The sequence below is a fragment of the Pipistrellus kuhlii genome, unplaced genomic scaffold, assembly GCF_014108245.1.
Source record: "Pipistrellus kuhlii isolate mPipKuh1 unplaced genomic scaffold, mPipKuh1.p scaffold_m20_p_2, whole genome shotgun sequence".
NCBI lineage: Eukaryota > Metazoa > Chordata > Mammalia > Chiroptera > Vespertilionidae > Pipistrellus > Pipistrellus kuhlii.
Window position 1 is genome coordinate 150,511,049 of NW_023425515.1, and position 15,545 is coordinate 150,526,593.

Sequence of the window (15,545 nt, forward strand, 5' to 3'; positions counted from 1 at the left end):
AAAAAAATTATATTAAATTCTATAATTTATGGAGTACATTCTGTATAATTCAGTGATAGACAAAGAAATTACATTGAATTTAATTTGAATCCTAACTTTATCACTTATTGTGTGACCTTGAGCAAATTACTTAACTTCTCTGAAGTTTAGATTCATCATTTTGTAAACTATAGTATCTTCTACAGATGTTGTAAAGATTATATACAATATAGGATATTCTTGTTATCTAAGAATAGTTATTATAAAAAAGTTATCCCAAAATAAATGTATTTAAATAATTCCTATAATTTCAAAGTATCTACACTAATAATATATATATGAATAACATAATATATATATATGAAAATTAGGTCATGACACTGTAATGGGTCACGACCAAACAGGAGGTAGTTTTGTGTGCAGGTGAGGCCCGGAGTGAACACGGACAGGGATGGGGAAGGGGGCGGCCTCAGCCTCCACAGCCAAGTGCAAGCCTGGAGAGGAGACAGCAGGCCCACTTCCCGCGGAAGCAGCACAGCTCCCTCCCACCTCCCATGGAATTGGTGTAGGTCCCTCCATGCTTCTGCAGAAGCAGCATGGCTCCCAGCAGTGGCAGAAGCTGCAGGTGGCCTACTGTGTGCAATATTGCGCAATGGATTACTAGTAGAGTAATATGCAAATTGGTGGGATGCTGTCACAGTAATGACCAATCAGCAGTCTGAGTGCGCAGCAGGCACAGGTGGGAGAGGACTAGGATGGGGGTGGGGCCGCAGTGGAGAGGCCTCTCTGTGTGTCTGCGCTAGAGGTCCACAGGTGTGTGGACAAGCCTCTCTCTCTGCCAGGGCCCTGGGAAAGGGTTCATAGGAATGCAGAAGTCTGAAGACCTCCCCCAGCTCCAGCCTACCTCTTTGGGGCAATCCATCAAGAAGCCCCAAATGGGTGGGTGGGGCCTACCTCTTTGGGGCGATGGATCACGGGGCTCCCACACTGTGACAGGGCACAAGCCAGGCACGAATTTCATGCACTGGGCCACTGGTATAGTGACAAAAGGCTTGGTTGGGGCTCTAAATTATCACAAACTATATTTGTGTGAAAAATTTTTATTAACACATGAGCAAATAATTAATGGGTTCTTAGAATGAACAAAAATGATTTGTGTTGCTATTTTGAGGAAGGGTATATTTTCCTGATAAAAAATTGTATTATAGCTCTACACATCAATCTGGGTTCAAATTTGGCTTTGAATCATGATTAAGCAGGCTGTTATTGCAGAATTAATTGAGAGTTTTATAAATTTTCCTAAGGGCCTCTCAATTTTCTTTTGAAGTGGCTATGATGGAAGTGTCTTTTTTTTTTCTTTCTTATTCAGGTATTAATAGTTTTATTAATTGTCAATTGACAATGACTTTACACCATCACTTTCACAGACTTCATGGAGCTTGCTTTCTAAATATTTACAGATCAAGAAACAAGATCTGAAAGAAGATAGTTATTTGCCCACATTTTTACAGATAGTAAGTGGTGGAGTCAGGATTCAAATATAGGTCTATGCTCTTTCCATATAAGGAGCCACATAGTTTCATCTTGACCCACAATGGCATTGACTGAGTTATACCCGTTACATGTTTTTTTGGTGTGCAAGGCATTCACCTTCATAAGTTCCTGCTTACCTGTTCTGAATATATGTTTCATGTGCATATATTTCTTTTTTAAAAATATTCTTATTGATTTCAGAGAGGGAGGGAGAGAAACATCAATGATGAGAGAGAATCACTGATCATTGCCTCCTGCACACCCTCTACTGGGGATTGAGTGTGCAATCCCAGCATGTGTACCATGACTGGAAATTGAATCCTGGCCTCCTGGTTTATGGGTTGATGCTCAACTACTGATCCACACCAGCTGGGCTGCATATATTTCTTAATTTTCAAATTCTACTCTGTCTAGAAACATATGATCAGCTGACATTTTTGTCATATTTTACAGAAAATTTTCTTCAAACTGCACTAATTAGTTAACATTCTAAAATAATGTATGACTCAGAAAATAGAAAAGTTATACTTTGTTTTCTTCCTCAACATCACATCAAACATAATCAACACAACAACTATTGTTAAAAATAGACATAAGGGAGAATGCAAGCCATAATGAAATGTCTTCAGTATGAGAATTAACACAACTAAATCCTAGCCAGTTCCATACAGAATGTACTTGATCAGACATTTAAACCTGAGCCAGGTAGAACATGACTCAAAGAGTATAAATAATGATATCAACAGCTGATTTATGTAGAGCACTTATATGTAATGACCACTGTGTTAAATATTTTACATGTGTTATGTCTTCTATTCTCAAAACATATTTTTGAGGTACAAACTATTATTATGTATACTAGTATGTTACCAGTAAGGAAATTGAAACCTAGTGATTAAAGTTTGCCCAAGGTAACTTGCTCTACAGTGAGTGATGTGTTGGGAATGAAAACCAAATCTAACTTCAATTGCATTAGTAAACCCTACCCTGTATTATCAATGTTAGCCCATTCATGTTAGTACACTTTGTTCCAAGGTAAAGCTAGATGCACAGCAAGAATTCTCAGTGCAGCATATCACCCCAAAGGAGGTGAAAAGTGGTTGGGGGGAGGGGGGGAGGAGGGGAAAGGAGCACAGAAAAAAGAGAAAAAGTGGTTCTTGGGAAAATTAAAAGCAATCTTACTTTTTAACATACAAAGCATGCAGATATACAAACAATACCTAACCAGATGTACAGAACTCTACTGGGAAGCAATTGTGGAAAAACAAAGGTCTAAAAGGCTCCCTGAGTAAGGGAGAGGGGATAAAGAAAGAAAAGTTTGAGAAGCACTGGTCTGTAGTTTAAAAGAGCCATGGATGCTCATGACCTCGTACACCTCATCAACTCTTTTGGGAAAAAAGTCTAAGGCACTGAATTTACTGAAGAATAATTGTTTATTCTAAAAACTATTATTTATTCAAGTTTCCACTGAGTGAATAATATCTGTGGTGCCATAATTATGGGTGATATAATCAAGATATGGGGAGAATACCTAGTAAGGACCTTACACAGGAACAGAGTACAGGAAAGGGAGATGTGAGAGTTTGGCCAATCCAGAGCAGTTCTCCCATGGACGTGGGTAGTCCCTGCACTAGAGCAGGAAAGGGGAAAATCTAGTCAGGGAATATGATCAGAGAAGCTGGGTGAGCCTGGTTTAGGCTTTGAACCAAACAGGAGCAAGGCCAGAACACAATGGCCTATAGGGGACAGTGACATGAGCACCAAGAAAAAAAATCCAAGGAGTCTTTTTAAGGAATGGGCAGAATTAGAAGTTCTGAAATAGACATCCAAGCATGTTGGGTAGGAGGACTATACTTTTCTGTGAAAAGTCTGGTGTGTAGTTTCAGAAAGGTGGTGGCTACTTATAACCAAAGAAATGCAACAGGTACAAAGAATGTTTTACCTTTTCAGATTAGAAAATACCTGAAAAAAATACTTTATGCATGTGAGAATATAATGAAGTAGGCACGGTGATAGAATGATGGGAGTTAAAATTGGTATAATCTTCCTAGAAAACTGCTTTGGCAATGTGTAGCATTAACTTCTCAAAGTTTCATAATTTTAGCCCCAAATTCCCATTTTAAGAATCTATTCTAAGAACATATCTTAAGGCCAAAGAATTATGTGCAAGATGTTCATTGCATGTGTGGCAACTTGAAGCAATTTATATACCTAACAACTGCAGTGAAATAAATCATGGTTCATGACAGAATGAAAAGTGATGCAGATATTTAAAAGTTCACAGTAATTAAAAACGGAGCTAAAAATAATCATGTATCACATTTTCCCTATTAGATTGGAAAAGATGAAAAAAATAACCACCCTGAAAATAACTCCATGTTGATGAGGGCATAGAAAAATTGTTAATCATAATCCTGGTATGAACTTCGTGTAGGAACATTTGATAGAACATAGTAATATTCAAACTGTGCATCTCCTTTAACATAGCAACTCCATGTTACAGTATTTCTTTCAGACAAATTCAGACACAGATAGAGGATATGTACCTTTGACATAAGAGCAAAAAAATAAATAAATAAAAAATAAAATAAAAAAAAATAAAAACCCAAATATCCATTAATAAAAGAAAAGTACATTCATAAAATATAATACTATGGAATCATTAACATCCTATATAATAAAAGCCTAATATGCTAAGTGTCCAGTCATCCAGTCATCTGTTCAACCAATCAAAGCGTAATACACTCATGATAAGTTAAGGTGGCTCAATTGCTCACTATGATGTGCACTGACCACCAGGGGGGAGATGCTCTGACAAGCAGATGAGCTTACTGCTGGGGTCTGACCTATAAGGACTGAGTGAGATGGGCTGGACACACCCTAGAGCCCTCCCGCATTCCCTCCCTGGCTGGCCAACCTCCCTCATCCCTCCCTGTCTCCCATCATGCACCTTGGCATGGCATGTGCCCTCTCGCAATCTGGGACCCCTTGGAGGATGTCAGAGAATTGGTTTCGGCCCGATCCCACAGGCCAAGCCAAAGGACCCTACTGGTGCATGAATTCGTGCACGGGGCCTCTAATGGTTAAATAATGCATACCTGGTGTATATATGTACACATTACATAGATGCATATATATATATGCGCATATGTATATACACATGTAGTAAATTTAAATAGCTACTACTGACAGTTATGGAGCTGATTATACATTCTATTTACATAAAATTATACATAACCTATTTCCTGAATCATAAGAAACATACTTTTGAAAACATGAACATTTCTATAGACACTTATGCATACAATGGGTTGAGAAGCATCTTGTAATCAATGTCAAAAGAAAGCTGGCAGTTGCTAATAGAGCAGATTCCACTGTTGGCTCTGCCTGTACTCGTGGGAGTGTAACCATGGATAGCAAAATCAGCTCATCTCATGGTCTCCTCAGTTGAGTTGAAGTACTTGATAGCCTGTCATGTGATTGAATTTCAATTTGGACCGCTATTTTCCTTCAAAAGTGTTTAAGATTCCATCTGATGCAGTTATAGGGCATTATGTAAAAGTGAGTAAAGAAATTACTTGTACATAGAAGAAAAACTGTCACATGCAATATCAGGCAGAAAAAAAATGCCACATTGTTTGAAATCTAAACCACAGCATTTGGAAAGATGAGACAAGTAAGTTATGAATGCTCTATACTAGGGATGTCGAACTCAATCAGAGAAGGGGCCAAAATCTAAAATCCAGCCTAAATCATGGGCCGAATGGTTTACTGAACAGTCATAAACTGTCATTGTGATGGAAACGCAGTGGAGTGCAGTGATGACAGCGCGGTGGGGGCCACATTGCAAGGCCTGGCGGGACGCGGGCCTTGTGTTTGACACATGTGCTCTATACTAATAAAAGGGTAATATGCAAATTGGCCAGGACACCCTCATAGTAAGAACTAACAGCAGGCTGCGTGGGGTGACCAGGTCAGCCAGGAGGGTTAGTGAGGGACGACCAAACGATTGAATAGCAGGCTACATGGGTCGACCAGGCCAGCAGGGGGGTGAGCAGTTAGAAGCCAGCAGTCCTGGATTGTGAGGGGGATGTCAGACTGCCCGTTTAGGCCCAATCCCAGGGATGTCAGACTGTCCGTATAGTCTGACATCCCCTAAGTGGTCCTGGATTGGAGAGGGTGCATTATAAAAGAACTAGAGGCCTGATGCACAAAATTTGTGCAAGAGTAGGCCTTTCTTCCCTAGGCTACTGGCACGGGCTTCCCTCTGGCACCCGGGACCGGGACTTTCCTCTGGCTGCTGACAGGCACCCAGGACCCGGGCTTCCCTCACAGCCCTTGCTTCATCTGGAACATTGTCCAGAAGGACTTCTGGTCTAATTAGCATTTTATGCTTTTATTATTATAGATATGTAACTCAGGTACTAAAACTGTGTTGTCAAAAAACTTCTAAGTGACTTTCAAAATCAAACTATAAGCGTCAAAGAGAATAAAGAAGTCATGAACATGTGGAATATCACTAATATTAACTTAACTGCTGATGGCCAGAAGTAATTTAGATGTCTCTAAGTCTGAATATAATACAGGTTTAGACTCAATTTCTGATTGTTATACTGAAGATAGTGATATGCATTTTGTCTGCTATTTTTTATTAGAAAACAATGCTTTTCTACATTTAATCAAGTTTATTATGTACCTGAAAAGTTGTTATTAAACCAATGGGACATATTACAATGCATGAGTTCTTGGATTCAAATAAATGCAGTGTGTATGTGTGTTTCGCCAAACATTAAAAATGTTATCTCTATTAATGTCTCAACATTGTGCTTTCAGGATTGTATTTATTTATTTAAGTTCCAGAATCTCCCCCCCCCCAGCTTTATTGAGGTATAACTGAGAAATAAACTGTAAGATATTTAAAGTGTGTATGAATGATTATTTGATTTACATAAACATCGTGAAAGGGTTCCTCCTATTTAGTTAAGTAACACATCTAAAGCCTCTCATATTTTTTTGTGAGAACATTCAAGTTCTGTTCTCTTAGAAAATTTCAATTTTACAAGATAGTATTGCCAACTATAGTTACCATGTTTTACATTAGCTCCTCAGACCTTACTCATCTTACAGTTGAAAGTCTACCCTTTACCAACCTCTTTCTATTTCCCAACCTCCTTCAGCCGCTGGAAGCCACTTGTCTTCTCTCCATTTCTATGAGGTTGCTATTTTTTAATGACTCTAAATAAGGGATACCATGCAGTATCTGTCTTTTTCCTTCAGGCTAATGTTACTTAGCATAATGCCCTCAAGAGCCATCCATGTTTTTGCAGATGGCAGGATTTCCCTCTTTACCTGTGTTTATCTATACTTTCCCATACTGTTTGAATTTTCAAAAGTAATGTGCTTAAGTCAATGGCATAATTAGGACAAAGCAAACTAAGGGCTATTTTAAAATATGTCTTAATGGCATGGGGGACATTACTCTATGTTAAAAGGATACATAATTCTATACTGTATGAAAATATAACACAGTCACATACATATGAAAAATCTCAGACATGAAATACACTGTGGTTTTATGGTTAGTAGATGATAGATGATCTCATCTTCTTTAAACTTTTCTGTTTTTCCAATTTTAAAAATAATGAGCATGCATCCTTTGATATTGTAACAAAACTATTATAACTAGAGATTTCTTCTTTATTTCTTGAATGATTCACATTCTTACAGTTAAAAAGTGGATGCCACAATTTTGAACACTATTGCAAGTATTTCCCTCAGGGCTGAGACTTTGAATGGAGAGGCATAACAATGCTGCCTGTAACCATTGGACTGCTGAAAATTTGCTATTTGAGCCTTGACATCACCTGTTTGAATCATCGCTTCATTCATTATATCAGTTCTCCTCTCTGAAGGGAGAAGTCAGAGCCAAGAGTATAGTGGGGTGGGCAGCCTCAATCCCTGACAGCTTTTCTTAGAAGACACAATAAAAAGCTATTGCGTGATGATGGCTAACAACCACACAAAGGTAAAATAGTCCCCCCTGGTGATTCTTGGCTCACCGTTCTTTTCTCAGGAAGTTTGTCAAATCTGCTGAAATGCCGTAATTTATAAATCCTTTAATAAAACAACTGGTAACATTTTCTTCTACATTTCCCATCAGCATTAACACAGCATCACAACCCCCTTCCCCACTGCCACCACCCTTCCATCGCACCCAGGAGTGTATCACGTGGTAAATCTTTCATCTCAACAAGTCAGCTTTAATGACAGGCTCTGGAGGGGGGCAGTACAGCAGGGAGGAGGCATTCTGCTCCCAAATGATTCTCCTGAGCCATAAACAGCAAAGAAAATATTGCTCAGTGTCTCTGAAGGAGGCAGGGAGGCCGTGTAGCAACTCACAGATCAAGTTGTCAGATGTTTTATGTGGAAGACTAGAATGCTACAACCCAACCTTTTCCAAAGCTGGCAAGACCTAAATGAAACACAGCCATATTACAAGCAGGGGATGTGTGAAGCTGGCCCATAGGGGTCCTCGCTGGTCATAATTGGGCTCTTTGCATGCACTGACATCAGTACTTTTCCCCTTGACTACAACCCTGTGAAATAGGCGCTGCCACTATTCCAATTTGAGAGAAGGAAATTGACTATGATGGCTGCACAGCAAAATGTTAAGGTTCTCCATTAATTTCCATAAAGTGGTAAGGTTTTTACTAATTCCACAATTGATATATATATGATAAGAAAAACAATTAATAAATTCATAAAATAAGACCTTGATAATACTGCTGTGAGAACAGATATTGTTATGACTGTATTCATTTATTCAGCAAATGTTTATTAAGTGCCTACTATGTGAATGGTATTACGCAGGATATTTTGGTTACACGAGTGAAGAAGAAAGACATGTTCCTGTCTCCACGGAGCATGGAAGCCAGACATTAAACAAGCACTTATAATAATGTGTAGGGAATGTGATAATTCAGAAAACAGGGTGCTTTGGAGGCACCCAACAGGGAGACCTAACCTGTTGTAAAAATTAGGAATAGCTTCCAAAGAAAGAAATACAAGTGACATTTAAACCTATGCTTTGAAAATACTTAAAATGTTGCTATGTTAGAGTCCTAATATAAACACTTTCATAATGTTAAATGTTATCCTAAGTATATTGAGCATTATTCTAGATATTTGTACTAGAGAATCACCAACCGGTTTGCGCTAAATACACATACACATACATGCATATAGATAGAGAAAATAATATGGAATATATACGTACAGGAGGAATGAGGAAAAAGTGTGTGTGTGTGTGTGCGTGCGTGTGTGTGCGTGTGTGTGCGTGTGTGTGCGTGTGTGTATGTGTGTATGCACACATTGTCTCTGGAATTAGCTTTCTGCATCTGAATTACAGCCTCAGCATAATGTATCTGCAATCACAGCTCTGGAAAAGCTGTTATTTTTCTTCTAAGCTTGTTGTCTGCAATTTTCCTATCTGGTACAGAGGGTAAGAAGTCTAAGAGGCCCTGGGGCCAGACCTACAGAACGGAAGAACTTTCCGGGGAGAGTTTTGCAAGGAAGGGATGGTCCCCGGAAAGAGCAGGGATTCAGTAAGGAAACAGGTGGGCGATTTTGGCAGAAAGCCCTAGAATGCAGAGAAGGGTGCTGCGAAGAGGTGACATTCCCGAAGGCGTGATGAGAGTAAAAGCAGTAGAGAGAAGCACAGAGCAGCCAGGGATGAGTGTGGGGGAGGCTGGGTGTGCAGAGGATAGAGATGCTACTCAGAGACAAGGACACTTAAGAATATATGGTTGTAGGGTTGTTTGTTTTCATTACCAGATACAAGATGATTTTGTAGTGAAATAAGCTAACAGCACTCTTCTGAGAACATCTTGATGTTAAAATGCTCTAGAAAACTGCTCAGATATCTAACAGTCACATTTTCTACTTGTCACGGAAATATCTTTTCCTTCCTCCCATCTCACAAGAATACTTGACAGCTTCAATGTGATATACTCTTGGATGAATGAATTTAAAAAGTTATTTTTTTATTAACCCAATTTACATAGGTTAAATTTCAGTGAAGTTGTTTATAGAAGTGAAACTTCAGGAAAAGCTCTGACTTTTAGTTGTGAACTAGAACCACTGTCTAATACTCTCCTATCTCTAGTTAAATTAAATTTGAAAGTGTGAAGCATCTCACGTTATCTCCAAAGAAACTCACAAGGCAATGTTCACTAGATAGTTGGTCAGTCAGTGATTCAAACCCTTACTAAGTGACTAGGCTGCCTAAAGCATTAGAAGAACAAAGCAATGAGTAAGACAGGGTAAAGTTTTGAACACTATAAATAATATGCCAATAAATAATACTTTAAAATAATTTAGAAAAAGTGATTTTTTTTGAGCATGAGAATCTTTCTTCCTTTTTTATATTTCCTGAGTAGAAAATTAAAGATAATGATAATATTAATAATAAATGTGGGTAAAAGCAGAGTGCCCAAGAAGAATATGCTAGAAGTATATTCAATAAAATATGTTGAATGATAGGTTTTTTGGAGTACAAAAATTTGGGTAGGGGCACTATGCTTAAGGCAACTTAACATGTCACCATTTCTATGTCATTTTATTATCATAGCAGAAAAAATTTAAAAAACCTTTTAGGTTGCACTAGCTAAAAATATCTGAAACTAATGTATAAAAATGATAAGAAACCTTCTCTATTCTTTAAACATAGCTATCCTTGCCCGACTGGCATGGCTCAGTGGTTAAGCATGACCTATGAACCAGGAGGTTGTGGTTCGATTCCTAGTCAGGGCAGGCTCAATACCCAGCGTGGGGCTTGCAGGAGGCAGCCGATCAATGATTCTCTCTCTCTCTCTTGCTCTATAAAATCAATATTAAAAAAACTAAACAGTGTCCTTCAAAAACAAACAAATAAAAAACCCACATAGCTATCCCTGCCTGGCCAGTATAGCCCAGGTGAGGCATCATCCCATACACTGAAAGGTGTTCAATTCCCATCAGGGCACATACCTAGATTGCAGGTTCAATTCCAGTTGGGATGCGTAAGGGAGGTAACCAATAGATGTTTCTCTCTCTTCCTCTCTTTCTAAAATCAATAAAAATATATTCATCTTTCGTTTTTCTTTTTTTAAGTTTTCCCTTAAAGTTTATTTTAATGCACTTTATCTGCATAAGCATTTCTTGATAAGGAGGGATGCACCTTCATGATATGGGTGCTCCTCTAATCTCTTGGGAAGCTTTGTTTATATTTCCAAGACTTGAGCAAAGACACAGTACTAGCAGTTCCAAGTAATTTCTATTAAAACTTTCTTACGTGACTTCTCTTGGCCCAAATTGAGATGCTTATGGAATTTGGATCTTTAACAAGAATGGCAATGTTACCAAATTTAGATCTTCAAAAATCTATGAACAAATATATTTTCCTAAAATATAAAAAAGTGTGGTTCACATTATGTTAGTCCACATACTTATTAATACTTACATTTGATTGATAAAACAGACCAACCAAAAATTGTCTTTAGATCAGTATCTTTAAAGAGAGACTTTCTCTCTCTGTTAAAAGAAACCCCAAATAAAACACAAGCAAACAGTCAATGGATACTCCAAAGCCAAAGAAAACTGCAACATCAAAAAGCCTGCCAACTTACTGCTTTGGAACCTCAGACAGTTATTGAGGATCCCCAGGGTTGTGCTGTTTAATTTCCTGGTTAAAGCAGGGTACTCTACAGCCTCCACTGAGGCCAGGCTGAACCAGAGACAAGGCTTTTCCATATGCACCAACCTATTCAGCCGCAGCTTCTCTTTTTGGGATGTGCTGATCAGTCAGAAGACACCTGGGCACTTTTTAATTCTGTCTGATTCAAAGAGGAAGTGTAAAGGTCATAAGTTTGTAGACTCTGCATCTTGTTTATTAAAAAATCAATGACCTGAGACTATCAAGTTTTCGATGTGCTGTGGACTGCCTAGCCTCCTGTCCTCCACCTGAGCCAGGACAAGAAATCAGGTATTGGGAAAGTTTTAAATCAGACCCTATTTTCTGCTGCTAGACAAACTACTCCAAGCTAAGGACTTCCATCTCTAGCACCATCTTACAAGGAAAATTCACCGTGGAGAGAAAAAAGGCCACACCACAAGTACTACTTAAGAATCTATAAATCATTTCCTTGTTTAAAATTGCATTAAAACACATACTCAAGTTAGAAAAGTTTTTTTGTTGTCACAAAACATAAGTTAAATATTTAGATTCAATTCTAGAGTTGAATATTTTTTGGCTGACTTTCTTTTTTAATTTAAAAAAATATATATTTTATTGATTTTCCAGAGAGAGGAATGGAGAGGGATAGAGAGCTAGAAACATCAATTAGAGGGAAACATCGACCAGCTGTCTCCTGCACACCCCCTACTGGGGATGTGCCCACAACCAATGTATATGCCCTTGACCAGAATCGAACCTAGGACCTTTCAGTCTGCAGACCGACGCTCTATCCACTGAGCCAAACGGGTTTCGGCTTGGCTGACTTTTGATGTATGATACATTCAGCTATTTAAATGGTAGAAAACAGGGGATTAAGTGATAAATATTTACGTGTAAGATGACCTGCTAATTAAGTTAAATTACTTCTTTTTCCCTCCACCATTAGTTGAAATGGGCCATTTTATCAAATGCCTGGCCTGTGAAAATGATTGAGAACTTAAACATAAAACAGAAGAATGTTAATCCTTAATACAGAACATAAATTATTCAGGACTGAGGTTACACATCTGACATATTTATGTATATTTTCCTTCATCTTATAAAAAACGGCAAGTCCAATGATAGTTGCCCATTTTACTATGGTCATTCCAGTTGCAATTTTCGGAGACAACAGACCTTAACTGTTTATAGAAAATACCTCCCCCTTTTTCCTCTTCATTTTTCTGGTCTTCTGTGCAGCTTCCTTGTCATACGACATATATACATATTTACATTTTACAATAGTGGATGTTGTATCTGAAATATTAATTATCTAAAACAGAATGAAATGCCAATTTCAACAAAAAATGTCCTTATATTTGTTGCATCGCATTTGCAAGAGTTAGGAAGGAGCCCTGGTTGACAGAGTTAAGTTCCTTGGACAAGAAAGATGTTTTGTTTTGTTTTGTTTTCAATTTCACACGGTTAATTAAGTAACCAATATTAACTTCAAATTCATTTTAATTTTTTAATATAATAAATTGAAGTTCCCCTACACACCAAATTAATGTAGTATTTCTTTAGTAGTGAATATTTTCTAAGTAGCCATAGCATTTTATATAGAGAGTAAGAACAGGTCTTTTGAGGGGAACTGGGATTTGGAAATGCAGATGGGGAGAAAGGATGCGGGGAGTATAATTAGAATCTGGTATGCTATGTACTACTTACCTTCAAAAGTCAAATAAAACTTTCCTCTGTCAAACCAAACGAGGGAAGGCTGTTCATTCTCTGTATGGCCAGGAGTTGAAGCGGGATGGGAAAGGTTAAGGAGAGGGAGAGAGAAGGACACAGTATGAGTTACAGAGCAGGTCATTAATCTCACTATGGGGGAGGGCGGAGGCACTGCATGCCATTAGCGTGCAGGGAAAAGGGAAGGCTGGCAATCTATGGGTGTTTATTTATTTATTTTTCTTTTTAGTTCAGGAATCAGAAAGCAAAGCAAAGCTATGGAGGCCTAAAGGGATGGGCACGTGTAGTCGGTAGCTTGACATTCGGCGCTTGTACGCATGGAGCGGAAGTCTTCCTGGCCATGCAGGGGAGTCAGCATATTTTAACTGCACTAGTTTGGGCAAACTGTCTTTCAGCAATTGCTGTATCCATTTCATCTTCAATGTCATCCCCTTCTATGTTTTAAAAAAGATAAACTTGGAGTTATGGGTCATATAAACTTAGCTTAGGTTTTAAATGACAACAGCATTGCATATCAATTTAATGTTCCTGGAAGATGTCATATATCTTCCATCCCCTTCCCTGGAATCACCTTAGGCATCCAGACACAAAACACCCTTTACCTATGTACCAAAGAGAAAACAAGATTACTAACGGTGCGCTATAATTTTTTTTTTTTAATTAAAAAGCAGTCACTGGACATGTAATTCTGAGCAGTTAAATTATTCCTTCCTTTGTAAATTCACAAAGCAATAGCATCTCACCTTTTTCAGACCTGTTCGCTGAGAAACTGTCATGCAACCTGCTGCTTTGTAAAATATGTTCACTTAACAAATCCAATGGCATGAGTTCCACAATGAACAACAAACAGACAGGGTGCATCTGAGAGGCACTGGACACTCATGAGGTGAGTAGCATGTCCATGACGTTTATAGCATTCAGATGGCATAATGGCTTGGATTTTTAACGTCTAGATATCTAGACATCACTCGGCTAGCACCATACCTGCCGGGGTTTCACAGCGCCTTTCAAATGAGGGCAGTTTGTCATAAAAAACATCATCTTCTGACACTACAGACCAAAGAAATATAAAGGGATGGAAAACAAAAAACACAAATACAAATCCCAAATGAAATCAAGGTCATACATTACTAACTGAAACACAGGGATGATTTTAATGGAAAAAGAAAACAAAACCTAGGACACTGAGATTATGATTAAGATATAAAAAAGCGATGTGCTTATTTCATGATGATGCTATAAGAAGAAACTATAATTTTAAAAATGACAGGTTTTAGCATCTGAATTGGCTGAACTCAGCTCCATAGAAGAAATCACATCGCCACCTTTAGGGAGCTGTTAAAGGTAGTATCATTAATAATTGACTTGTGCAAGTGTATTTCACTCAGACACAATTCTCAAGTGGCCAGACATATGTCCATCAACAGAACCTTAGCTCAACAGAATTACCCAGCATGCACTCTCCTCATGGGGAAAGAGGAAGCTTTTAACAAGTCCATAAAAAAGCAACAGTATAAATCTGAGGTCACTGAATGACACATTCTATTTCACCTTCATCAATATTCAAATTCAATTTGCCTTGTACCTGTCTTCGGTAGTTATGGACTGTTCATTTTGAACAGCATTATTGTAATTCCATCTTTGTCTATAGTGTGCAATTATGACCAAATGTCTATAAATTTGTTTCAACAGTTGCTCTGGACTCCGAGTGTTCTAGATCTTTGCCCATAGTCCCCCTTCTCACCAACTAACAAATGCAGATCAATTAGAGTATTATTCTATCTGATGAAAAAATAAACAAATGCAAGCCAATTGGAATATTATTCTATCTGATTAAAAAATAAACAAATGCAGGTCAACTAGAGTATTATTCTATCTGATTTAAAAATAATACCCATAGATCCTAAGGGTATTATCACAACTTCAATGAAAAGTTGAATAAAACCAGTATAAAGACCAGTAAGGGAGAATCCTCCCGACATGTAGCGAAGGTAAGGAAATGAATGAGGGTAGTAACACTACTCCATAAACAAGGTTTCTGGGAAAATATCCTACTAGCTTGTCTCTTAGACTTAGGGAGTAAGGCAGGGAAACTTTCTTTGTCAATTCCTAAGGTTCTAGGATATCACCTGTTTATCAGTTTTTATTATACATGTGTCTTTCTTGGAGGCTAGAACAAGTTAATGCAACTCCTGTAAAGTCTCTAGAAGAGGAACAGGACAAATGGAACTGGCACTAAGGAACACACTCCATAGTCTCTAGAAAAAATAGGAAGCAAAACAGTTACATTGGCAGTAACTGAATATAACAACAGTGCCTTTTCATACCCAGTAGTGGGAAATGACAGAGGATATTACTTTCTTTTGAAGAACTAATTTCCTTTTTACAATCTTGTTAAAATGAGGAGCCTCCAATACTGCCATTTGTTTTTTGCGCTGAAGTTACAAAATAATATTTCATAAGGGTTGATTAGTGTGCTGATGCTTTTTTTTTTATGCTGGTTGTAGACATCGAAGGCTTAGAATAAAACATCCTAAAAAAATCAGAGAACTCAAAAAGGAGTCATTGAATAGCTCTGTGCTTGGTTTAAATA

General features: G+C 38.0%; 1 protein-coding gene across 19 annotated transcripts in view; it reads right to left on the bottom strand.

The window, feature by feature from the left end:
- Window positions 1-15,545, bottom strand: part of SGIP1 (SH3GL interacting endocytic adaptor 1) — a 198,971-nt gene that overhangs the window by 29,578 nt on the left and 153,848 nt on the right. For 7 of the 19 annotated variants that reach the window (XM_045584495.1, XM_045584493.1, XM_036444904.2 and 4 more), the window contains one exon: window positions 13,937-14,002. The exons of 5 other annotated variants lie outside the window; for them this stretch is intronic. In XM_045584495.1, coding sequence (XP_045440451.1) covers window positions 13,937-14,002 — 66 coding nt within the window. Of the gene's footprint in view, window positions 1-12,931; window positions 12,992-13,936; window positions 14,003-15,545 lie in introns of all 19 variants that reach the window. 7 more of the 19 variants (XM_036444909.2, XM_036444905.2, XM_036444921.2 and 4 more) reach the window with 2 other exon arrangements.